Source organism: Hyaena hyaena, unplaced genomic scaffold (genome assembly GCF_003009895.1).
Source record: "Hyaena hyaena isolate Hyena2069 unplaced genomic scaffold, ASM300989v1 scaffold_6, whole genome shotgun sequence".
Lineage (NCBI taxonomy): Eukaryota > Metazoa > Chordata > Mammalia > Carnivora > Hyaenidae > Hyaena > Hyaena hyaena.
The window spans coordinates 7,887,318-7,913,978 of NW_024080638.1; the positions used below are offsets into that span (position 1 = coordinate 7,887,318).

The 26,661-nt window shown below is 48.8% G+C and overlaps 1 protein-coding gene across 1 annotated transcript in view; it reads left to right on the forward strand.

Annotated features, from left to right (window-relative positions):
• ZNF618 (zinc finger protein 618) overlaps positions 1–26,661 on the forward strand; it is a 176,513-nt gene that overhangs the window by 134,683 nt on the left and 15,169 nt on the right. Inside the window, exons 7-12 of the mRNA XM_039240484.1 lie at positions 3,191–3,280; positions 4,179–4,214; positions 4,306–4,383; positions 11,832–11,921; positions 22,750–22,989; positions 26,357–26,440. Of these exons, the coding sequence (XP_039096415.1) occupies positions 3,191–3,280; positions 4,179–4,214; positions 4,306–4,383; positions 11,832–11,921; positions 22,750–22,989; positions 26,357–26,440 (618 nt within the window). The remainder of the gene's footprint in view (positions 1–3,190; positions 3,281–4,178; positions 4,215–4,305; positions 4,384–11,831; positions 11,922–22,749; positions 22,990–26,356; positions 26,441–26,661) is intronic.

Below are 26,661 nucleotides of genomic sequence, written 5' to 3' on the forward strand. Positions count from 1 at the left end.
CCATTGTGTTCCATCTGGCTTCCGTGGTTCCCGGAGGCCCACTGGCTGTTGAGGACTCTGTAGCCAGGGGTATTTTTAGTCCTTCCATTACTTTGGCCTCCCTCCCTAGAGAGTTTTCTCCCCGTGGCCACTGTGCTTTATTTTATCCTCAGTCCCACACCCCTTGCCTGATCCGAGCCAGCAGTGCCTGCTTAGAAAGCCTGGCATCCTCACACGCCAGCCTCGTGACAGGAGCCTGACCATGGAGTCCTGGAGCCAAAAGCGTCCTGTCGAGAATACCAAGTCCAGCCTACCCATTTTGCAGATCAGGACACTGAGTCCCAGAGAAAACTCGTGCAGCTTGTTAGCAGTGGAGGCGGGCATAGAAACCAGGCCTCACACCTTCTAGTCCATGCGTCTTTCATTAAGTTGTTAGAAAAATTGTACGGTCATAAGTAGAGGCATATACCTACTCACCCACATCTTCGCCAAGAAAATTAAAGCTTAGCTCCGTGTCCAGCTCCGTTGTGTCTGTTCTGTTGATTCCCTTTCCATAACAGTGTTAGGCAGCATTTACCAAGTACTTATTGTCGGTTAGGGATCGTGTTTGTTCATTTTTCATCACATCGAATGACGAACTGTCTGTCATTCCCGTTTTGCAGATGAGAAGACCAAGGCGCACAGGTTAGGGAGTGTGTCCAGCGTTAATCGTGCTTACTGGCATCCGAGTCAGGTTGGAGTCACACAGCCTGACTTCAGAGTGTGTTCTTGGAGACACTGAGCTCTCTTGGAGGCTCTGAGAGTGTGGTTTTATTGACAGAAAATCACTTTGCCTTTCTTCCTTTGGGGATAACCCTTCTGTCGTCATCTGCTCCTGCCATAGGTGGGCCCTGCTCTGTGGTCCCCGTCCACATGGAGAAGAGGTAGCAGCATGGGATTCAACACAGCAGGGCGAAGGCGCTTCTTAGTGGCAGGAAGTGGGGGTTCACCGTATATTGGAGGTGGTAGGAGGGGCTGTGGGAGCAGATGGGAGACAAATGTGGCCGGCAGCTGTGGAGGGTGACTGGCACTGGCCAGTATGGGAGAGGAACTTTGGGGGTAGGCCCCATCTGGAACCAGCAGACCCTGGATGGCCTTGACTTCTCCTGCTCCCTGCACTCCAGCACTGAGAGCATCGTGGTCCAGATGGGACATGATGAGGGCGAGGTCATTGTCTAGGCTGGACTAAAGCTCGAGCCAGTCTTGGAATCCTAGACTGGCCGGCCTGGGAGAGGCCATGGGAGTCGGCTCATTGCTGCCCTCCTGTCCCCTCAGGTCGGGGGGAAAGAGCAGGAGCTGAATCCTGAAGTGGGGTCAGGCATTGCTGGCGGTCTAGGTGAGGCAGAGCAGGGCCAGGCCGTCCCTCCTCCTCCGCTCTCCGCCTGCTCTCCCCCATCACTGCCTGGCTGGTTCAGGTGTGGGCACGGAGATGGTAGGGCCTGGCATGCCTGGTCCCCACAGCCTCAGAATGGCCGTGCATGCTGATGACGTGTGCATCTCTCTCGGGGACCACTTAGGCTCTGTGGCGGATGACAGGACACTCTGGGAGATTATGCGTGTGGTCTGAGAGGTGGGGGAAGAGGCAAGAAGATGGCCAGTGTCATCCGTGCCCCTGAGTTCAGCCAGGCAAGGACCAGAAGCTTCCCATGGAGTCTCCTGGCATTGCAGCCTCGGGATGAGGGGAGTCCCATCAGTCCTGTGTTGGAGTGCTGGGGAGCAGAAGGTCCAGAAGGAGCTCATCCAGACAGACAGAGGCCCTGTGCCCTGACTCCGCTGTGGCATGGAGCTGAGTGAATGTTTAAATCGTGGCTTTTCCTAGAGCAAGCCACTCCCCGTCCCTGTGCTGGGCGTAGGCTGGAAGTTGGGGTGGATGGACCCTCGCTAGATCTGCCCAAGGAATACACACAGGAGCCTGTGCTGGTGTGTGGTGAGGGCAGTGGCCTGAGGGAATCCGGCCTTGGGATTTGGATAGAGGCGGGCATCCGAGCCCTGGCCCCGGACGCATCATCTGCCGCTGTGGACCGCATCGCCGCACACCTATATGGCTTAGATGAACATTGATTTATCTCAGTGTGTGTGGTGAGGACTTGAGTGTGGCTTCACCGGGTCCTCTAGCTCTGGGTCTCGTGAGGCACCTGAGGTGTTGGCCAGGACTGTGGTCTCCTCTTGATTACCAACCAGGGCAAGAGCTGCTTCCACACTCACGCCCATGGCTGTTAGCAGGATCCTTCCCGAGCCGTTGGACTGGAGGCGTCACACTCCCCGCTAGCTGTTCCCCAGGGGTGGCTGTGTGGCTCTCTCTCTGGGGCAGCCTACAGCATGGCCGCCAGCAAGAGCCGGGCCACGTGAGTGAGACAGAAGTTATGGGCTTTGGCAGCCGAATCTCAGAAGTGACTTTCTGTCACTTCATGGCATTCTCTTTATTAGAAACAAGTCACTAGGTCTGGCTCAGACTCAAGGGGAAGGGATCGCATGGGGTGTGAACGCCAGGAGGCCAGGGTCTTTGGGAAGCTGCCTACCACAGGCCCCCCCTAGCTGTGGGGCTTGGGACAGGTGCCTTCTGAACCTCAGTGTACCTGTTTGTTAAATGGCTTACTTCTTGGGGTGCCTGGGTGGCTCGGCCAACTGAGCGTCCGACTTCGGCTCGGGTCATGATCTCCCTGGTCTCTGAGTTCAAGCCCCGCATTGGGCTCTGTGCAGACAGCTCGGAGCCTGAAGCCTGCTTCCGATTCTGTGTCTCCCTCTTTGTCTGGCCTTCCCCGGCTCATGCTCTGTCTCTCTCTCTCAAAAATAAACAAACATTTAAAAAATTGTTTTAAATGGCTTGCGTCTTCCCCCTCAGTCACGAGGACCAGTGAAGGAAAGGCAGAGGAGGTGCCTGGTGTGGCACCTCGCGCAGAGCCTCAAGAAGGGAGGTGGGGCCAGGCCCTTCGTGCCTCAGCTCACAGAGAGTGGGGCTGGGGGTTGGATCGAAGGTGGCTTCAGTGCTCTCCAGTCTCCCTGTGGAAAGGACCCCTAACGTCCCTGGCACTGCTTCTCCGTGGCCCACAAGCGGGGGCCAGTTTGGGCCAGTCCCTTGTTTGGGTCCTGAGGCCGATGAGCTGGCCCCAGAAAACCCCACCCCGAATGACCGAAGTCCCAGTGACTACGTGTGTTTCTCTGTTCCCCGCAGACAATTTCAGGTACACGTGTGACATCTGTGGGAAGAAGTACAAGTACTACAGCTGCTTCCAAGAGCACCGGGACTTGCATGCGGTGGATGGTGAGTGAGGCCCCTCACTGCCCGGAAGCTGAGGCAGATAAAGAGGAGCACCTTCAGCCCCCCGCACACCGCCCCCCAGGGCCGCCTGTCCAGCTCCCACCCCGCCCACGGGCAGTCCCCTCCCTCCTCCCACCCAGGGGAAGGTCAGGTGGCAGTCAGACCACCAGGGCAGTGACCGACCCCTGAGGATTCTGGGAGAGAGAAGGTCCCCGTCCTACTCCATACATGCTTCTGATTCGGGGAACCCAAGTGAAATTGCCAGCTTTGTAGGTCAAAATCCGTCGAGTTTTAGCAATTGCATATCGATGCATTTTACGGTTTCATACTGAGTATTCACATGCTCTGATGAAATTAAACCAGTTTTTTAAAATGAATGATGGTATTTTAGTGTCTTCGGTTATAGAGTTAGAAATTGGAACAATAAATTTAGGTAATTTATTTTTAGAATCCCAATCCTAGATATGGGGTCTTGGGCCTAGAAAGGACGGAGGGGGGCTCCCTCTCTTAGCCCCGCAGCCCCAGCGCGTCGCAGGGTCTATAACCAGGTCCTGCCACTCAGTCCCTCTGGCTTGTCCTTCTCATCGCCTCTTTTTCCCCTACTGGCCTCTTCCTTTTTTTTCTCCTTCCCTGGCCCCTCGAGTGTCTGCTGGCAATCCAGAAACAGGCTGGGCAGAAAGTGCCACCGCCGGGTTGGGCCCGTGCCCGTCGGGCACAAGCTGTGTCCTGGTGGGGATGTGCCCTCCCGTGGCCCCCAGTTTTCTGGGGCCTGCACGCTGGCCGGGGCGGGCTCTCCTGGGCCCCAGCGGCTGGGAGCACTGGGCAGCGCGGTGGGCAGAGACTAACAGGACTCCCGTTTGCTTCTTTCCTGCTGCGGCTGCTGCCTCCTGCCCGGGTGCAGTGTTTAGTGTGGAAGGGGCCCCCGAGAATCGGGCAGGTAAGTCCTTGGTGGCTGCCCCCGCCCTGTGCCCGGCTGGACTCCCATGACCGGGTTACCAGGGCGCTAAGGGCCGTGTGTTCTCCCACAGACCCCTTCGACCAAGGTGTCGTGGCCACTGAGGAGGTGAAGGAGGAACCCCCGGAACCATTCCAGAAAATCGGGCCAAGTATGCGGGCCTCTGTTGGGGGCTGGGCTGGGCTGGGTGGGGAGACTAGCCGAGGGGTAGGTCTTGCCATTGGGAGGGTGTGACATCACTTATCCTGAAACAGTGGTGCTGGCCGGTGACCACTGACCTCCCCTTAGACCTCACTTTGCCCACCTGTCAAATGGGCCAGTCTTAGGACCTTAGCCTTTGAGGAGCAGCAGAACAGCACAGGGTCATGGTCAGGGCAGTGAGAGCAGCACATGCTTGGTGCCCTGGTAGTCTGTTAGCCGTCCTGGGCCTCGGCCCCTCACACGTCAGTGAGGATGCCATTTCCCCGAAGGTTTGTTGGGGGATTAAATGAGATCGTGAATGTAAATCACCTGTTAGCACAGTGCCTGGTACATAGTAGGTGCTCAGAAAAGAACTCTTGTCACCTGAAGGGTTCATCAGCAAATGAAGCTGTCCAGGGGAGCCACAGGTAGACACTGTCCTTGAGCCAGGTACCCCCTGAGGGCAGGAGTCATACCCATGACCTGCCTCTTTCTCAGCCTTGAGTGTGGTGAGGGCATAACAGTGGGCAGGGCGGTTGTGGCCCTGCCCTTGGGTACAGGGAGGGGGCAGTAGGTGAACCTGAACCACAGGAAGCCATGGGGGCTGGCGAAGTGCCTGGCCAACCTTGGGAATCCTGGAGGCTTCTGCTTGGACGAGGGTAGGGAATGAACTCTTGCATTATAGGTGGAAGAAGGAGCGCAGCTCCTGTTCTGGGAGTTGAAAGGCAAATCAGTTCTGAGTTGAGGTCTTAGAGAGCCTTGAAAGCCAGAAGGAGGCATCTAGACTTCATCCTGAGGGAAATGAGCCAGAGAGTTTACCATGTGCGGGAGGGCCTTGATCGGATTTGCACCTTAGGAAGACCATTTTGGCTGTTTCTAGAAGAATGGCTTGAGTAGAGTCCCAAGAGTGAGAGGGGCCTGGTCCAGCCCTTCGGGAATTTGCCTTCCCCTTCCTTGCTCGCCACCCGGCCAGAAAAGGCCTTTGTTGACTGCGCCTCACTACAATAAGGATTTAAGGCAACTTGCAGACTAGACACACACACACTAACTGAAAGGATGAGCAAATCCCAGGCAAGGAAAATCGAGGAGCTAAAGCCAGGAAGGTAGAGATACTCTTCAAAGTGGGGAGCTTGGCCCCAACCCTTGGAAGGCATTGGGCCGGTCCCCATCTTACTTCTCCTGCCTTCCTCCTTTGTGGTAGAGGGTGACTCTGCTTTCTTGTGACTCTCAAAGCAGCCTGGAAACGGGAGGTACGGCAGTACCACATCTGCGAAGTGGTTAGCCTAGCGCTTGTCATGTGTTTACCATGCATGTGACATATTTTCTTTTTCTCTCAGAAAATGAGGAAATCCTCAACACTGAAACTGCTGTAAGTTAAACCGTGGGGAAGCCTACATGGGAATCAGACACGTTCATGACGGACATGTGTAGACATGGTCCTGGGGATCTGGGGCCACGGTCCAGCTGTCGGCCCACTGCCCCTGTCCCCGGGTAGTATTGCCCTTCTGTCTGCAGCATCATAATTACAAAAATATAATCAGAATCAGGCCCACATTTGAATACTGGCATCACCAATTTACTAGCCACTTATTTCCCTTCTGAGTGTCCTTTGACTCAACTGTAAATTGGGGACAAGAATGTCTATCTGTCCTGTAAGGCTGTTGGAGGGTGCGTGGAGGAAGTGTTGGGCCCAGCACCCGGCTTGTATTCAGGGCATAACAAATGAGTGATGTCGTCAAGAGATGGCCAATCGTGAGAGCTCTAGAGCACCCCGTCTCTGAACCCTAGCTCCACACTTAGTACCTGCATGAGGTCCCACATGCTTCATATAATTTCCCTAATCTCTGCTCTCTTTAACTCAAGAATGGGGTGATGACAGTCAGACTCCCCTCTGAGGATTGTCATGGCGATGAGATGAGGTTATATTTGCATGGGAATTAGTGTGTTCCCTCACGCATATGTGGAAGGCGTTAAATAAGTGGTACCTCTTACCCAGGAAGGTACAGTACTAGATGAATCTTGTTCTGTAGATCAGTAACTGAGTTGGACAGGCAGCCAGTGCTAGGACCTGGGAGGAACTGTCACACGCCATAAGCCGTTAGGAAGTGCGTGGAGCCAAGGCAACTGGGTTTAGCCTCCTGCGTACCCCCAGCTTGGCATTATAGAGCGAAGATGGCTAAAATAGCGTGGCCATCTCCCATCACCCCTCAGGAGCTGCCTTAGGAGGTGAGGATGCTGCTGCTTTGGTTTTGCCCAGGCCACGGAAGTCTAACAGTGAGGAGGCATAGAGTGAGAGGAGCCATGAGAGGCACACCGCACCACGAAGAGAGCTTTGTGGGTCCGGGAACGGGAAGAACCCTGAAGCAGTGCATGCTGGGAAGTATACCTTCTGTATCCACATCATCTGAGCAAATTGGAGAATTCGGTACTTAGGAAGGAGGAAGCTGGAGCCATGGCAGAGCAGAGGAGTCCTTCTAGAAGGAGAGAGGGCCTTGCGTGTCAGCCTGCTCTCCAGCTGCAGATCTGAGAACTGCTGCCATGGCAGTGTGATCATAACTACCATGACAATGGGAGGGTCAAGGACAGTTCACTCATGTGTCTCTCACAAACAGTAAGTCTGGATTCATCTGTAGTTCACTTGATTTTTTAAAAGTGTGGATAAGGAAGAGCAACTTGAAAAAATTTTTAATTAAAAAACCCCAAACCGTGTATCTATCTCCTAAATTGCACAGAATTTAGGAGACTCTGAGGAAAAGCAGACCTCTGAAAATGACCTACTACCAAATCTAGAAGAAAATCCTGTTGGAGAGCCACACTCGAGTATAAGAAAATATGACTTAACCTTAGTCTCCTCAGGCTGTCCCAACAAAATACCAGACTGGATGGCTTCGGCGGATTTATTTTCTCACGGCTCTGGAAGCTGGAAGTCCACAAGATCAGAGTGCCAGCCTGGTCGGCTTCTGGGGAGAACCCTCTTCCTGGCTCGCAGACGGCCACCTGCTCTCTGTGCCCTCACACGATGGGACATAAGTGGAAGCACGCTCCCTGGCATCTCTTGTTATAAGGGCACTAATCCAGTTGAGAGGGCCCCACCTTCACGATCTCATCTCAACCCAATTACCTCCCACAGGCCCCGTCTCCAAACACCATCATCTGGTGGGGGTGGGGGCATCATCAGTTGAACTGGGGGAGGTGGGGGGACACAGTCCAGCCCACAGCATGACCCCTGGGAAAGAGGATCCGGAAGTTGTGTGATCACAGAGCAGCAGGGTAAAACAAGGCAGAGAGAAAGGAGTGGCATGAAGGACTGCAGAGGAACAGAGGAGAGAAGCACAGAATTAGAACCTACCTTATAGATAGTAAAGAGCAAAAGAGCGGGCTTGATCTGCAGAAGTGGAATTCGTCATGGGGAGGAGAAACCTGAATGGATCAGGATAACCAGGAGAAAGGAAAGCAAGCTAAATACGGAGCGTGGAGAGCCGGTTCCAGATCATTAGTGGTGGTGTACCGGTGGGACAGAAGCAGGAAAAAGGAAAAAAGATACAGGCATCCAGGCATAAGAAAAGCCAGGTATTAAAAGATGAATCCAGTGGAGACTTGCCTGAGACTTCTGGACGGTACTAAATGCCAGAAGACAATAGAATACGTTTTGCAGGGGAAAGGTGGTACTCTAGGCGTTTTGTATCTAGACAGATTACGATTTATGAGTAAAGCAGAAAATAAGGGCTCGAAAACATGCTCTCTTTCCTATGCACCCATCTTCAGAACATTTAAAAACCACATTCCAGTCAACTAAGCCATAGAACACATTGAAGAGTCCATCGTGAGGAGTGAAGTGAAGCTCAGGAAGACTGACAGTAAATGGTCAAAGCAGATAAGCTAGCAGTTAAGTTTAAAATATTGGAATCTGATTATAAAATTGAATGCAAAAGACAAAGATCATTGTAAAATATTACAAATGAGTTTTAAAAACATGAGAAGGAAGGACTAGGCACAGGGATCGAGTAGAAGGAGATTAAGCCAGCCCTTCGCATGATGTGGGCCTGAGACCAGGGGCAGCAACATCTCCTGGAAGCTTGTTAGAAATGTAAATTCTCGGGGCGCCCAGGTGACTCAATTGGTTGTGGCAGACTTCAGCTCTGATCATGATCTTGCAGTTCGTGGGTTCAAGCCCCGCGTTGGGCTCTGTGCTGAGTGCTCAGAGCCTGGAGCCTGCTTCAGATTCTGTGTTTCCCTCTCTTTCTACCCCTCCCCTGCTTGTGCTTTCTCTCTCTCTCTCTCAAAAATAAACATTAACAAAAAAAATGTTCTAATGTAAGTTCTTAGGCTCCACCCCCATGCCATGGATTCAGAATCTCTGGGGTGGAGCCCAGCAATCTGTGGTGTAACCATGTTTGCAGATGATTCTTAAACATGCAAAAGTTTGAGAAGCACAGAGTTAAACTACCTTTCTCAGTGGTATTAGACTTGAAAATAACTGTTTTCTACTTAACTGTAACAGACATGTATCTTCCATGCTATGTAAAACAAAGGAGAATACTGGAAAATAATAGAATATCGGAGAATAATGGAAAAGCAGAGAAAGGATTTCATGCATCAAACAACTGAAAACAAAGGAAACAAACCAGAAAGGGTGGAGCATGAGAAAAAAGAATCAAAACATAAAACCAAGTCAATTATAGCAGTAAAAGCAAATGACATAATCTCTTTTATTACAAGACAAAGATTCTCAGGTTACTTTGAAATGGTGGTTTATAAGCAACACACTTAGTTAATTCCTCATCTTTTATCTTTCTTTGGGAACTCGCTCTTGTTTCCTTAACTAAATTGAGTTCCCTAGAAGGATTTTCATAGCACTCTAAAGGTCTTCTTCAAGAGCCCCTCTTAATGGTTGCAGTATTAAGTTTCTTGTGTGTGATTATTTGTTTTTTCTGTCTCCTTTTCCAGACTGTAAGTTCCCTGAAGGCAGGAGCCATGACTGGTTTTGCTCATCCTTGTGGGCGGGCATTTAGCAAAGTATCTTTTTAATGGGTTTTCCCAAGAAGATTTAGGGAAGTGTTTTTAGGCACATGCAGACAAGTAGAAAGGAAGATCCTAGAAACTCATTATTCAGAATTAATGTCCGGCAAACTAATGCAGCAGTCTAATTAGATGTTTGAGCAGTGGCTCTTAAATTTTTCTCTCCATCAGAGTTTTCTAGGGGGTTCTGTTAAAGCACAGATGGCTAGATCCCGTTCCTAGAATTTTGCTTGTAGTGTGTCTTGGATAAGCCTTGAGAATTTGCATTTCTAACAGTTTCCCAGACGATGCCAGTGCGACTGGCCCAGGGACCACCCTTTGAGAAGCACCGTGTTAGAAAACAATGTAATGTCAGTTAGGTAGTTAACATGGACAGTTCTGATTTCAAGAGCCGTATATGCAGGAGGCAACATTGCATCTAAATATACAGAATAAATTTGGGAGTATGGCAGAGGGAAAGGTTGATCCCTGTGGTCTTTGATAGAGCAGGTGGACAAATAGAATCATGTAGGGCTTGAATAATGTAATCAGTACAGTCGATCTAACAACTTTGAAGCCTATAAATAGCAAATAGTCTATCTTTTCAAATGTTTGTGAGTCAGTTATAAAAGTTATTTATGAAAAAGTTTAAATCTGTGCTGAGAGAGGAAAACCATACACAGAATTTAAAAAAAAAAAAAAAAAAAAAAAACCAGTTGCGGGGCGCCTGGGTGGCTTAGTCGGTTAAGCATCCGACTTTCACTTAGGTCATGATCTCGCGGTTCGTGGGTTCGAGCCCCGCATCGGGCTCTGTGCTGACTGCCAGCTCAGAGCCTGGAGCCTGTTTCAGAGTCTGTGACTCCCTCTCTATCTGACCCTCCCCTGCTCACACTGTCTCTCTCTCTCTCTCCTAGAAATAAATAAAATTTAATTTAAAAAATTAAAAAAAAACAATTGAGAAAAAATAGTTGTAACCTATCGAACAAAATGTTGATGTCCTTAATATGCGGAGTTCTTAGCAATTAAAAAAATGTAACTATGCCTATGGAAACGTTGGCTGTAAATTCAAATGGGAAAGTCACGAAAGAAAAACTACAGTTAATTAAACATGAAAAATAGTCAATTTCCTTGGAACTCAAACAAATGGAAAATAAAACCAGCAGTGCCATAGAGTTCCCCCTATAAGGCACAGCTTTCCGATTGGGATGATAATTGGCCCAGCCTTTTGATACGTAGTTGGTGCTCTAGTTATCAAAAGCCTTAAAAATGCATACCCATAATTTATCCTGAGGAAATAATGAGCAAAGATTACACACAATAATCTTTACTTTGCAACGATGTGAAAAAATAATGAGCAAATATGCAGACATTTCTACAAGGATGTGGATCACAGCATTCTTTTTTTTCCTTTTCGTAAGGGAAGAAATTTCAAAACGATCTGAACGTCCCCTGGTGTAAGTGGCTGGGTCAGCAGATTGCAGAGTCCACAGGGAACTATACAGCCAATAAATGCAGTAGGGATCGATGTTTATTGATCCAGCAAGATGTCCACAAAGTATTGTCGATTGACTATACCGGGTTACAAAGAGGATATGGATCAGGGCTGGCTAATTCAAGGCCCACCGGAGCCAGACAGCAGATGTCAGGGAGAGGAGCCCGCTCCAGAGGAGACGGGAGTGAGGGGTGGGCCCCAGGGCGGATGGAAAGGTTGCACGCGTCACCCCAGAGGGCAGCAGCAGCTTGGGTGACAGATGATTGAAATTTCTCATACTCTTTAAATTTTGTATTTGTATTTATCAGTATTTTATAATTTTCCCCCAGTGAACAATATTACATCAGAAATTTTTAAGAAGAAAGAAGTTAGGCAGTGCCAAAAGAGAGGTAAAGACAAAGTCTGGTGGGACCTGAGAGGAAGACGTGACCCCTTCTGCCGGGAGGGAGGGGGGGGATGCTTGGGGGGTGGGGCAGGTCCTGGAGACGAGGGGACCCGAGTGTGGCCATTGCAGAGGGCAGGGCTTGCAGAGGGGCCGAGCAAGAGGTGGGCACTGGTCACTACACATTTCCTGAGCACCAAGGTGTGTGGTGGGGGAGTGTGGAAGGAGAAACAGCGTGTGCCAGGTACTGTTCTAAGCACTTGACGTTATAAATTTAATCCTCACAGCAATCCTACAAGGTGGTCCAATTATTACCCCCATTTTACAGATAGGAAAACTGAGGCACAGAGAGGTTAAGAGATTTGCCCAAGGTCACACAGCTGGACATGGAGGAGCTGGGATCTGAACCTGGGCAGCCTGACTCCAGGGGCTCGGGATTGTAGTTGGTCCCAGGATGCGGGTGGGGGTGGTGAGAGGGGACGGAGCATGCTGCTGCTTCCTGCTGGGGGTCCGGCGCCCATTCCCACACCTTCCTCTCCCTGGACAGAAACTGGCAATTACACCTGTGAATTCTGTGGAAAGCAGTACAAGTACTACACGCCCTACCAGGAGCACGTGGCCTTACACGCCCCCATCAGTGAGTACCTCCTCTGCTTGGGGACTTGGAGGAGTTCAGGGGAGGGGTGGGCTAGCCACGAGGCTTTGCCAGGGGAGGGTGAAAGCACAGGTGGGCTTGGCCTGGGGCAGTCTCCGGGGGTCCAGGTCTGACCCGGGCCACCTTGCCGCAGTAGCCGGGTTAGCTGGGAAAGCCCCACCCTTCAGCCCAGAGAGCCCGAGTCTCCCTCCATAGACTCTGGGTGGGCGTCACTCATCCCAAGTCCTCCAGTGGCCCCACCTCTAAACACCTCCGAACCCTGTGGTTCCTGAGACCCCCACTCCAGAGCCAGTGCCACGTGATACAGCCTCGGTTTGAGCCAGTGCACGGCCTAACCCAGGCTAGGCAATAGCCAGCTAGACGGGTCAGGTCCCTTTTTGCCCTCGGTGGTGGGAAAGGTAAAAGCTGGAAGGGGCGCTAAGTGAAGACTCAGAAGCCCTGGGTTTGATCAGCTGGGTTTGATCAGCTGGGTTGTGTGACCTTGGCAGGTCCCATCCTGTTTCTGGTCCTCAATCTCTCCCTTCTCCCTTGGCCTGGAAGGAAAAGGGTTCTAAGGGCCCTTCTGGCGGGACATCCAGCCTTCCACTCTCCTGATACCACTGATTTCCCTGCTTCCCTCCTGGGTGTCAGAGGGGGCTCCCTGCTTAGGTGTGTGAGGTGGGAGGGTATGAGAGATTTAGGCTAGATCCAACAGGAGATTGGTTTGCTGAGGCTGAAGCAGCCCCTCCGGTGGGCTTTGGATCTAGAGACTTGTGTGCTGATGGGTTCGATGTAGAATTAGGGGCTGGACTCGACAGCTTCATCAGGTGGTACCCAGGGCTAGGGCTTGAGGCCCCTGGGTCTGGCGAGAGTATCCAGAAAGATCTACACACTCCAGAAGTCCTTACAAATGGAGCCATCTGACAATACTCGCTTGTGCCTGGCTGCGTTCACTTAGCACCATGTCTTTAAGACACATGCATGTTGTATTAGCTGTTCCTTCTTTTTTACTGCTGAGCAGTATTCTGTTGTATGAAAATACTACCGTTCAGCCATTCGCGTGTTCATTTCAGTTGTTTCCCATTTTAGGCTATGCTGAATGAACTTGCTATTAAAGTGTTTGTAGGAGGTTTTTGGAGGGTTATATGTGTTGACTTCTCTTGGATGAAATACCAAGGAGTGAAATTGCTAGGTCATAGGGGAGAGTGTGTTTAACTTTTTAAGAACTTACAAACCATTTTCCAAAATGCCTGTAGCATCTTACGCTCCCACCAGCCACATATGGGAGTTCACTTGATCCACACTCTTGCCAAAATTTGTAGGCGATGTGCTATTTAATTCTAGCTATTCTGGTGAGGGCGTAGTGGTCATTGTGGTGTTAATTTGTATTTTCTTGATGACTGGTGATGTTGAGCACTCTTTCATCTGCATATTGGCCATGTGTATATTTTACTCTGAAGATTGTGTGAAGTATTTTGGCTGTTTTGTGGTTGGATTGTTTGTATTATTAAATTTTAAGCGTTCTTTATATATTGTAGATCTAGGTCTTGTATTAGATATATGTACCATGGATATTTTCTCACGGTGTTCAGCATGCCTTTTGATTTTCATGCAGTATCTTTTGATGAGTGGTTTTCAATTTTTATAAGGTCTAATTTATCAATTTTTTCTATGGCTAGTGCTTTCTGGGTCCTACCCAGAATTTCTTAGCTACGTCAAGATTGTGAGGATATTCACCTTAATTATCTTTTATAAGCTTTAAAATTTTAGCCTTTGCATTTAGGTCTGTCATCTTTTCAAGTTAACTTTTGTGAATGATGAAAGGCAGGAGTTGAGATTAATTTTATCCCATACAGATATCTGGTTATCCTTTCCCCATTGCATTACATTGAATTGACGATCGATTGAATGCATAGTATGTGTGAGTTTATTTCTGTTCTGTCAATTTATTTATCTGTGTTTATGCTAATCTGGTATTTTTTACTGGAGTTTTATAGCCTTAAATTCAGGGACTCTCAGTTTTTCAACTTTGCTCTTCTTAAAGACTGTTTGTCAATTCTGGGGCGCCTGGGTGGCTTAGTCGGTTAAGCGTCCGACTTTTGCTTAGGTCGTGATCTCGCGGTTCGTGGGTTCGAGCCCGGCGTCGGGCTCTGTGCTGACTGCCAGCTCAGAGCCTGGAGCCTGTTTCAGAGTCTGTGACCCCCTCTCTCTCTGACCCTCCCCTGCTCACACTGTCTCTATCTCTCTCTCTCCTAGAAATAAACATTAAAAAAATAAATAAAAAAAAAAAAGAATGTCAATTCTAGGAACTTTGCTCAGACCAATTTAGAGAGACTAGACATCATCATAATATTGGCAAGTCCAGTCCATGAATATGGTATATCGCTCCATATATTTGGGTCTTTTTCTCTCAGCAGTAGTTTGTATTTTTCAGAGTAGAGGTCCTGTACATATTCCATGAAATTATCTCTTAAGTACTTCGTGTTTTTATACGCTACTATGAATTTTAGTTTTTCAAGTATTTGTTGTTGTTACATAAAAACATAGTTTTTGTATATTGAATTTGTATCCTACAGTTTTACTGATTTCACTTACTAGTTCTAATAACATTTTTATCAGTTTCTTAGGATTTTCCTTGTACATGCTGATGTCATCTATTAATAAAGATAGCTTTGCTTTTTTCCAGTCTGTATTCTTTTTATTTATCTTTTGTTGTTTTGCGTTTTGTTGTTGTTTGTCTCACTATACTGGTTAGGATCCTCAAGTACAATGTTGAATATAAAACTTTCAGTGAGCATTTCTGCCTTTTTCATAATCATATGGTTCAGTTTTTTGCCATTAAGGATAATCGTTTTCATCCTTAAGTATTATATTAGCCGAAGTAGGCTTTTATAAATACCCATATTTATCAGTTGAGGTTACCTTTTATTCCTTGTTTACTGACATTTTTCTGTCACAAATTACTGTTTTATGTTTTTTCCTGTACCTGTTGAGATGATTCTATGATTCTCATCTTTTATTCTGATAATATAGTATATTACATGGATAGATTTGTTGTCATTGTTCTTAAATAAGCCATCATGCCTATACTTTATTAAAACATATTAAGAGTATGAGAAAGTTCAACTCTGAAATGAACTGAAGAAACTTAAAATGTTGGGATGTTTCCTCTTTATTTGGAGAGTGGTTTTCTTCTTGGAAACTTCTTTTTCTTGGAAAGGCATCTGAATTACTTGGAGACCTGGGGTAGTTTGTAAAGATATTTGCTCTCAAGAACATATATTCTGATCACTTTTATCTAAAAACTCCCTAGGATTTCACCTGGTTTTTAATATCACTCCCACAACTGACTTCTCAAGGATAGGGGGCTATAATCCTAGGTTTAGCAGAGCCTCATGTTCAATCAGTGGTTTGAAGATGATGATCATAATCAAGAAAATAAATATTTCTGGTGAAGTTTTTTTAAACAACATTGAGGCAGTTTCTTATACAATAGAGTGCCTATATTTAAAGTGTACAGTTTGAGAAGTTTTGACCTATGTGTACACTCACAAAACCATCACTGCAGTTAAGGTAACAAGCACATCCATCACCCCGAAAGTATTTTTGTGCTTTTTTTATAATCCCGTACTCACCACTTCCCCATCCCCAGGCAAACACTGGCTTGTTTTTTGTTACTGTAGATTATTTTGCGTTTCCTAGCAAATTGCAGACACGGCATCTTCCCTCCCCCTTTTTGTATGTGGGGGGAGGGTCTGGCTTCTCTTACTCTCCCTGGATTGTTTTAAGATTCATCTATGGTTACATGTATCAGTAGTTCATTCCCTTTAATGAGTAGTAGTTTTCCATTGCATAGGTACAGATACCACAGTTTCCTTTATTCGCTTATGGACAGACATTTGGGTTGTTTCTGGTTTAGAGCTAATGCAAATAAAGCTTCTGTGAACATTTGTGTACATGTCCTTGTATGGACAAGTGCTTTCATTAATCTTGAGTAAATACCTAGGAGTGGAATAGCTGGGTCATATGATACGTGGGTATTTAACTTTTACAAAAGAGCCCAACTATTTTTCAAACTGGTTATGCCATTTACATTCCAGCCAGTAGTGTACGTTTCTTTTTTCGTAATATCCTGCTCTCAGTTGGGTATCCGGGTAAAACTGGCCTCTTACAATGAGATGGGAAGAGTATTCCCAGAGTGTAGTGTCAGGTTATGTCGGTTAATAATATTCAAATCTCTACACCTTTTCAGGCTTTTATTTATTTATTTATTTATTTATTTAAATGTTTTATTTATTTCTAGGAGAGAGAGAGAGAGACAGCGTGAGCAGGGGAGGGTCAGAGAGAGAGGGAGACACAGACCGAAACAGGCTCCAGGCTCTGAGCTGGCTGTCAGCACAGAGCCCGACGCGGGGCTCGAACCCACGAACTGCAAGATCATGACCTGAGCGAAAGTCGGACGCTTAACCGACTAAGCCACCCAGGCGCCCCACCTTTTCAGGCTTTAAAAAAAAAAATATGCTTGTTCTATCAAGCACTGAGAGACAGACTTTAAATTCTGCAGCTGTAGAATTTAATATCTAATAAATACTAGATATTTATGTATGTAGAATATGTAGAATGAATATTTAATATTTAATTTTGTGGATATGCTGTTTCTCCCTTTAGTTCTGTCAGTTTTAAAACTTTGTTTTTAGGTGCACACGCTTAGGATCATTATATTTTGATGACTCTTTTAAAATTGTTCAGTACCTTTATGTCTTAATTTCTTTATTTAACAGTTAATAGCTATTGTCCTGAAATCTACTTTATCTGATATTAATATAGCTGCTACAGCTTGCCTAGAATTAGTGTTTCCATGGCATATTTCTTTTGATCTTTTTGTTTTAATTTTTCTGTGTCTTTTTATTTGAAGTATGTACATATAATTGGTTCTCTTTTCTCTAGTGTGACAATCCCTGCCTTTTAAATGAAGTGTTTACTCCATTTACATTTAATATTCTATATTGATAGGGTTGGATTTCTGTATTTTATATTTCATATTTTTTGTGTTTTGTATATTTTGCCTTGTATTTTTTTCTGTTTGTCCCATCTCTTCTTATTATGTATTTTTTCTTCTTTTCTTGCCCCCTTTAATATTAATCAAGAACTTACAAAAAAGTTCCCTTTGTTAGCTTTCTAGCTATACCCCTTTTTCTTTAGTGGTTACTCTGCGGTTTATAATACACATCTTTAATGTACTATAGTCTATCACGAATTTAATTTATAACATCACATGTAATGTAAGAACCTTATAAGAGTATACTTGCATTTATTACTCTCCTGTCCTTTATGTTCTTACCATACATCTATGCCTACATAAGTTATAAACCCAATAAATTTTTTTGGTTTAAACAGTCTATTATTTGTTAATTAAGAAATGAGAAAAAGACTTTCATATTTTCAAACATATTTACCACTTCCTGTACTTTTTCTTCCTTTGTATAAATCTGAATTCCATCTATAATCATTTTGCCTTATTCCCTAAAGAACTTAGCTTCTTTTAACATTTCTTCTATCGTAGGTCTGTTGGGGAAAGATTCTTTTACTTGAAGATGTTTTTATTTTATCTGTTTTTTTCAATGGATGTTTTCTCTGGATATGAAATTCTAAGTTGAGAAGGTTTTCTTTCAGCATTTAAAAATGTCATTCTTTTATCTTCTGGATTATGTTTCTGAGGAGAAGTCAGATATTATAGTCACAATGTAGTCACAATATAGATATTGTGATTCTATGTTTAGTGTGTCTTTTTGTCTGGATGCTTTTAAATATATCTCCATGTTAATGTTGTTTATTTTTTTTTCTCAATTTGATTATGGCATATGGTTTTCTTTGTGTTTATCCTGTTTGGGGTTCACTGAATTTTTTGAATCAGTGGGTTTATACTTTTCATCAAATTTGGAAAATTTCAGCCAGTATTTTCTGCAAACATATTTTCTTAAATTTTTATTTTAGAGGGAGATTGAGCATGAATTGGGAAGAGGGGCACAGAGAAAGAGAGAGAGAAAGAGAATGCTAAGCAGTCTCCACACTGAGCATGGAGATCAACACAGGGCTTGATCCGATCCCCTGACCCTGGGATCATGACCTGAGCCTGAATGAATCAAGTCAGAAACTCAACTACTGACCCACCCAGGTGACCCTCGGCAAATATTCTTATTACCCAATCTCTCTTTCCTCTGCTGTTGAGACTTTATTTACATATATGTTAAACTGTTTGGTGATGAAGGTCCGTTCAGTTTATCATCCCTGTTTTCCCTTCAAGCTTCAATTTGGGTAGTTTCTAGTACCCTGTCTCAAGTTCACTGATCTTTTCTTCTCTAGTGTGCAGTTGGTTTTATCAGGAAAATCATCAAGTGACTTTTTCATTTCAGCTATCCTATTTTTCATCTCTGCAGTTTCTATTTGCTTCCTTTCTATATCATTTCTTTTCTCATTATGTTCATATTATCCTTTAAATCTTTGAGCATATTTATGAAAGCTGTTTTAAGGTCCTTGTCTGCAATCCATCATCCCTGTCATTTCTGTATGTTTCTCTTGATTCGTATTTTTCTCTTGAGTATGTAGTCACATTTTCCTGCTTCGCCTCACAAGTAATTTTTTATTCTGTGCTGCACATCGTGATGTTTGTTGAGCATCTAGATTTTGTTATCTTCCTTTGAAAAGTGTTGAATTTTGTTCTGGCAGGCAGTTAATTTGCTTACGGATCAGTTTCATACTTCAAAGGCTTGTGTGAAAACTGTTAGGGTGTTCTTATTCTAGGGTTAGAGTAACCCTTCTAAGGCCCGACCTTTCTGGGTCTCTGCTAAATGTGTGTGTTCAACAAGGTGTGTCTTCTCTGGCAGGTGGGAACTCAAGCCTCGCCTACTCATATGAGACCGCTGAACCCGTGCTTGGCTCTCACCCCGCTAGTCGCTGTTACCTGCCAGCCTCCGCAGTGGTTCCGTCTGCACAGATCAGTTTGACACCCAGCCAAACACTTTATGAGGCCCCTCTGCACATTTCTGGAGGTCTTGATTTATTTATTTTTTTTTTAATTCATTCCTCTTTGTTATTCTGTCCTGCCAATTCCAGCCCTGTCAGAAGCCCTGAACCCTGATCACGGTCCCCTCTGTTCACCTAGACTGCAGTGCCTCCTCTGGGCTCCTTGCCTGTGCTGTGGTCCAAGGGACTCCAGGCAGAGCCTGGAGAGATCTCACTTCAGGTCTTCCATCGCGAATCCCGGTCCGGCATCACTTACTGTTCAAAGTCTGAAAGCTGTTGTTTTATGTGTTTTGTCCAGCTTTAGAGTTGAATCTGGAGGGGGCTAGCCCCATACCAGGAAGTCCATCACGGCCGGAAGTGTAAGTTCTCTGGTTCTCTCTTGAAGATGAAAATCCTCGAAGAAGTGTTTCCAACCTAGACCCCTTTTGCACCCCAGAACCCTTTTGTTCCCCCCTGCAGCCTTTGCGCACACCATTCCCATCAGCCTCGAATGCATCTTCACCCTCCTCTGCCTGGTAAAGGTTGTAGGGGGATCGCCTGGCCTCTCTACGCCCTCAGCTATGCGGCTACTTTTCTCGAATCCTTATATTTTCTGAATTTTCTTGTTCCCATTGAAGTTTTAGCTTTACAGAAAGGAGAGCCCACCGTGCTCTCATTTTAAAATACTTCTTATAGGTAAACATCTCATGTGTGTTCTTCATAAGGGCCATCGGCCAGTCTGTCTGGAGCTCTTTCTTCTCTGCTCAATGAGAGCTCAGGTAGGAATTCCAGCCTGATAACATTCCATGTGAGAAGGTCAACAGATGGAGCAACTGCTGAGTGAAATGAGTTAGGAGTCTGGGAAGTTCATCCTGCTCAGTCTGTACCTACTGTGTGACCCTGGAGTGGTGCCTGTACCTCTCTGAGCTCCCTGTGCCCATCTGCCTGAGATACACCCCTGTGGCCATCGGGAGGGTAACACATGAGGTAGATTCTCATGCCCCCCTGGGCATCCCGTCTTTGATGTGCTCTGCTTACGTGTGGTTCTGAGGTTTGTGTTTCTGGACATTGAGGCCTCTCTGACTCTGGCTCACCTCTTGAGCACTTCCTGTATGTCAGGGAATCCGCCCGGTCCTGAGTACATGGTTGGTCCTAACTGGCAGACTCTGCCCTCACAGAGCATTCAGGCTAATGGGGGAAGAGACCCCAGTCAAATGTGTCTGACCCCAGGCAGACCCCTATATACCATGTGTCATTATCGGTGGTGATCAGTTCTTGAAGGGAAGTGGACAGGGGACTGAAAATGACCCCAGGTGAGGTGTCAGGGACAGTTACTAGAGGAAGTGATGCTCGTGTGGAAGTTTGCAGGACCAGCACTGGTTACCCAGGCAAAACTTGGAGGGAAGATCATTTCCGGCAGAGGAAATAGCATGTGCAAAGGCCGTGAGGCTTGCAGGACACGGAGGGAAAGCAAGAGGTGAGGAGGTCCCAGGCCAGGGTGCCTGAAGATTTATTATATCATGTGCTTTGCGGGCGTCCCTGAGCTCCCTGCCACAGGGAAGGAGGGGTGTCTCCCACAAACGGCCAGGATTTTGACATCAGGAACTGTAGGCCATGGAAAGGTCTGATCAGAGGGTCTCCTAGAAACAGAATTTCTCTGTTCCTTGTGCCCAGGCTCCCAGCATGTGTGGGTTGAGGCCAAAGGGGACCACTTGGCCTTGTGCAGAGGCCTCCTCGAGTAGCTGGCCAGCCTGAGCTCCTGTCCCATCCTGCCATGGACTTCCCATGCCACCGTAAACTCCTTAAACATTCTGGGCCTCAGTTTCCTTATCCCTAGAAAATACCAGTAATGGCTGTTCAAATCTGAAGAGCCATTTGTCATTCAAAGTACTTCTGTGATTTTGTGTGGTCTGGGATCCTCACAAAGTCCCCGTGAGGCTGGTCGCACAGAGGGGGGTGTCCCACTTTTATGGATGGATATAAGGGGAATAGGTGGGGGAACAGAGGTCAAGAGAGGGCAAGTAAAGAGTCCCAAGACCTCAGAGGCCGAAGGTGAGGGACCTGGGATCCAGAGGGGGGTTCACTTTGTTCCCTACTGAGTCCCCAGACTGCTTCAGGGACATAGGAGGGAACTCAGAGATAGGACTCTGGACACGTGCAGTAGAGTCTCGTGTGTAGGCTGTTTTGGAGTCATAAGATGAGCCACCCTTTGATGGACTTGGGGACCCTCCAAGGTCTTTGGCCCCAAAAGGGAGAGAGAGAAAGAGGAATCCTGCGGAGGTGTCATTCCCCGGCCAGACCTCTCTAGTTTGGGATTAAGGAAACCAGACTCTGGAGAATGGGAGTGCAGAGTGTGGACAGACCTGTGTCCTGTGCGGGCTGTGGCCTTGGGGACTCCTCCTGGGCTGGGCGGGGGAGGGTGGGGGTGGGCCTGCTTTAGAGGGCTGTGAGTGTTCCCCAGCTCCCGGCATGTGGCCACCACTGTGAATGGAGGAAGTGACCCTCCAGGGGGGCAGCCTCAGTCCTCTGAGCTGGTCTCCAGGTCTCAGGGTGGTGAGCAGGGCCCTGGAGACTGGGTTCCGCGTGACCTTGGGTAAAGCCCCGCTTCCTGTGTCTCTGGGCCTGGCCTTACTCATCCGTGCCAGGCATGGCTGGCGGTGGAGGATCAGGAACTGCCTGTTTACTTTCTGGCTGTGTAAGCAGTGAGTGGAGCAGCAGAAGCCCAGGATGGACAGTGTCCTGGGAGCAGGGGTGTGTAATGAAATCCCTTCTGCACCCCCAGAGGCAGGGGGGCGGCGACAGCGGCCTTCTTGGGCAGCTCTGTGCTCCGGCTGGGTCACGTTGGTTCCCTCAGGATGTTACCAGTCTCTGTGAGGTGTACAAGCCCCCCGGTTATCAGTCCTTGTGAGGTGTATGAGCCCCTTTCCATGCTGCCTGGTCCAGTCCCCTTCTTGCCTTTGGAGGAGGAGTTGCAGCTGAGAAGCCCACCACCCCTGCTCCTGTTTGTTTTAAACGTGGGGCTGTGGCCAGGTTCAGGGCTTGGCCGCCCCTGGCAGTGTATGGCCCCGGGCGGTACGAGGGCAGCAGACCGCGGGCAGCCCAGGACCGCCAGAGACCACCTTGGGGTCCGCCCCCAGTTCTCAGTGACTACAGCTCCTGCTGATACTCCAGGTGAGGGAGGCAGGGGGTCTGGGAAATGGTGACCCAGACTTCCCCAAACACCACTGGGGAAATGCTGCACGCACTTGAGTTAAAGCAGCAGCGTACACTTAAGCAGCGTCCCCAAGGTAACAATGCCGTCATTGCCCTGGGAACACGACAGAGCCCCTTCCCCTAAAACCCTGAGGCAACAATGAGCCCCTCTGCTTCCCCTCCCCTCCCCACCAGTCAACTCCAGCATGTCCCTGCCTGTCCGCTTCCTGTCATTACTTCTGAGCCAGCCCGTCTTGACTTAGGAGCCAACATCCTAGCAAATGGTCTTGTGTCCGGGCTGATGAATTCAGGTCCCCCAAGTGCTGGTCATAGACTGTGTCCATCGACACTGAGACCCTGGGCGAATCAGGGTTATGGGTGAACCTCCCGTTGAGCTGGTCAGTGGCCTCTAGGAAACTCTTGAGAATTAGCTGGTGATCAGGCTTCCCTTGAGGGGAAGTTGGGGAAGGTTCTAGAATCCTGGACTTTCTTAGGTTTTTGAGTAAGAGTGACAGCCTTTACTCTGTATGGACGGCGAAGAGGTTTTGACCCTTGAGTGTGGGGTTTTGTGGCCCAAGAGGCCACTCACTTGGCCAGCTCCGAGGGCCCACGGGAACTGAGAGCATGACCCTCTCAGGTACCGCCCCTGGGTGGGAGCCACCGGACGATCCAGACACGGGCTCTGAGTGTTCACATCCAGAGGTCTCCCCGTCTCCACGCTTCGTGGCAGCGAAGACCCAGACGAACCAGTCGGGGAAAAAAGCTCCGGCCTCCGTGGTCCGATGCGCCACCCTCTTACACCGCACCCCTCCAGCCACCCAAACCCAGACGTTCCGCACTCCAAATTCGGGATCTCCGGCAAGCAAGGCAACTGCAGGTACCGATGGCCTATGTTACCTTCACACCTCCTCCACCGCCCACCCTTTTCTCCACCTGTCACAGCTGTGCCCAGGGGCACTGTGCCCTTGCAAGAGCGAGTGGAGGTCCTGTGGCTCTCTGGGACAGCTCTGGGTCCCTCCCAGCTGTGCCTCTGGCTGGCTCTCACCCCGGCGAGCCACCTAACCTCTCTGAGTCTAGGTTTTCTCACCCTAAATCAGAGGGTTTGTATCTGATGGGTTGCAGACTTTTTTTTTTTTTAAGCAGAAGAATATTTTTCCCAAAGTCCTGACCTAAGGAGTTAAATTTGTTTTTTTAATTAACTGCCAACGTTTGAGCATTAGGAGATTTTCCGTAAGACGTTTGATTGCTAGCTGACATTGAAAAGTCAGTGGATGCCGCCTCTGGTGTTTTCCGAGTCCATGCAGAAAGGGGCTCTGGCTCCAGAAGGTCTGGGCCCACTTTCCTGGAGGACAACAGTTGGCTTTGGGCGGAGCCACAGCGCCCCCCCACCCCTTGAATGGAGCACATGCTGTCCAGTATCCCACAGTCATGACCACTCCCTCCTGCCTCCCCAGCACAGTGGCCGCGTGGCAGGTGTCATTTCTCATCGTGACCACACTGTTGTCTGTCTTGCATCCAGCCCGGTTCATCCATCTGCATCACCTTGGCATGAATTTGCTTCCCTCAACTTTCTGAAAAACCCAGTCTAAAAACTCCTTTCTGGGAAGAGCTGCTCCCCTCAAAGAAGAGTGGTTGACTAGAAGCTCTGTTCTCTTAGCCTCCCCCTGCCTGTACTACCTGTGAAGCCCCTCCGTGGGCTACAGCCCAGCAGGAAGCCAGTGGATGGCAGCTCCTGTGTTTTCTGGAGTCCATGCAGAAAGGGGCTCTGGCTCCAGAAGGTGGACAGGCAGTGAAAGGTACACAGCAGCCACCGCTCCCGGGAAAACTGAGTCAGACTCACTGGGGGCTGGGTGGTAGTTCTCCGGACTTCTGATTCGTATCTGGGTGGAATGAGCCTTGGGCTGCCCACCAGGACGTGTGGGGTGTAGGGTAGAGTGATGACGTGGTCCTTCTGGGGCTACGGGTCCCTCAAGAGGACCAAAGCCATCAGTTAAATACACAAGTGACCAAACCAAGAACTTAGTGAACCAGTAGACTGGACCAGTGACATAGCCAAGTGGTTGTCCTTTGCCTTTACTCTTTGGTTCAGAAGGCTAATTTGGGGCAAGGATTTGGTTCTTAAAAATGTTTGCAAATAGGCTTATTGTGCCTTAGTCTTCCAAAAGAGGAGTTAAGTAGTCAGTAGACCTTGAAGGTAATGGTTTTCCAGGCACTGTGCTGAGAAAAGCCTATAGCCGTTGTATTTTTGCAACAGTAGTCACGAATTGTTTGGAAACATAAATTGGTTGGGAACAGACTGGCCATCGTGGACTCATTGATGATAGATATTGGCTCAGCTCAATAATGAGATCCTGGCTTTCAGCTAAATCTCGCCTTTACTCTTGACCTTGTGGCTGGGAGTTTTTACATCTGCAGTTTCTGTAGAAAACTGCCTGCAAGGGCCATGTGGTCTGTGGCAGCTCTCAGACCTCTGTGCCTCAGAGTAAGTGTCCAGCAAGCTATGGGACCTGCCTCTGGCTACCTTCATCTGACCTGAAGGCTTGCGGTGGAGGGCAGAGGGCAGAGGAGGTTAGGTTGTGAGCAGGAACCTGCAGGTGAGAGCTGGAAGCTGTCCTCACCCTCACTGTGCTAGGAGGCTGTGCTCCGCCTGTGTGTGGGTGCCTGTGCGTGTGACTTTAACCACCATGCCACCCTCTGGCTTCCAGGCCAGAGGTCCCGATGCAAGGATCGCTGGCCAAAACTTGCATTTGCAGTATCGGCTGAGCAGTAAAGTGGACTGATTGTAGGAGTGTGTGACCTCTGTTGCACTAAGTTCTCCCGATGTGTTGGTGAGGCTGCGTGAAACTCCTCCACAGATGGGTAACCACTGAATGCATAAGGATGAAGGTGAAGAAAGGAATCACTTCCTTACCCCCCAGACCTTTGTACAGAGAACGCATCTGCCCCAGGAACGAACTCTCCTTATTCTGCCATCTGAGAGGTTAGGAGTATACCCAGCCCCAGCACTGGACGACCTCACCTCCCTTCTTTTCACTTGTAACATGGGAATGACGGTGTGAGCTGCATAGGGCTGTTGGGACAACTGTGGGCGACCACGGGTGTAATGTGTGTGGACCATGCCTGGCGCATAGCAGGTGCTCAGTAAATGAGAACCCCCCACCCCCCCGACAAAGAATGAGGGTCTTTGCCGACTTACAAGTGGTGTCTTGAGGGAGGCTGCTGTGGGGCCGTCAGTCCAGGCATTTTACAGTCCCCTTCTGAAGAGTGGGTCCCCCTCGGGATGTTATCAGCAGCCTCCACAGAAGGAAGGCTGTGTCCTGTGTCATCGGGCTCAGGAGACGGGTCCCGTGGCTTCTTTCCCCATTGCCCCATCATCATAGGGAGCCCTGACCCCCGCAGTCTGGGCACTTGCCCTTCTGACGCAGGGTGGGCTGGGTGACCATGGGATTTCCCAAAGTGGGTTCCGGGGATCACCATTTTTGAGGGATTCTGGGGAACCTGAGATTTTTAAGATGGGCTTCAGTGGCTAAATATACTTGGGAAGACAGGGTCAAACAGAGCTAAGTGGGTCTCTTTCTGGTGGTGTGTTCTCAGAGCCTCTGTGGTTTCCCCTTAGAAGGGACAGGGTCAGCTGCTCGTCCCCATGTGACTTGCTCTCAGAAGCCTTTGTCCCCTGGAGCATGCAGCAGCCCCGGTGTGCCGAGAGCAGCCGGGGAAAGCAGAGCTACCTTGCGGCTCAGATCCTCTGTCTCCGGGGTGGGGCTGGGGACTGGACTGCTGTGTGTCTTCCAGTTGGACCCCATCTCTTCCCTCCTGGGTTTCTGGACAGCACATGGGGAGGTGCCACCTGTCCGCGGAGCTGCCCAAGAAATCACTCGAGGAGCCAGTGCCCCTGGATGAACTCTGGCCAGGCCTCACCTGGTCTTTGGGCTCCCGGGGTGTGGGGCTGCCCCCACTCTGCCCGTCACACCTCCTCTCCGAGGATGCCCGCTCTGGGCAATGTGGGGAGCATCTCTTGGGGGTCCCTGATGAGTATCAGGCAACGACTCAGGTGAGCCTGAGGAGCTGGGGTCTGCTTGGGACCCCGGAGCCCGTCAGTGTGCAGGTTCCCAGCATAGAGCCCATGCGCCAGGGCAGTTCCGAGGTTCCTGGCCTCCACGTCCCCCGCCGCGCCCTTCCCTCTGGACCGCGCAGTGCTAACCAGTCACCGCCGCTTTCTCTCGCTCTCTCCTGTCCCTACCCAGCAGAAAGCGCGTTCAGTCGGAGAGTAGAAGGCAAAGCACAAAACCACTTCGAAGAGACAAATAGCAGTTCCCAGAACTCCAGCGGTGAGTGTGCCCTGTGACGGCGGTCCCACGCCGTGGCACCCACCGCTCCTGCCGCAGCAGTGGTGGTGGCGGGCGGTCCAGGCTGGGCCCTTCGTGTTACAAGCTGGCGTTCTTGGAAGGACACTGGGGGCAGGGGATCAGAAAGGGGTCAGGGTGAGGCAGAAGTGGGAAGGGCCCTTTTCTTCTAGGGCCCCCCTCTGGGCATCAGGGGCATCTCGGGG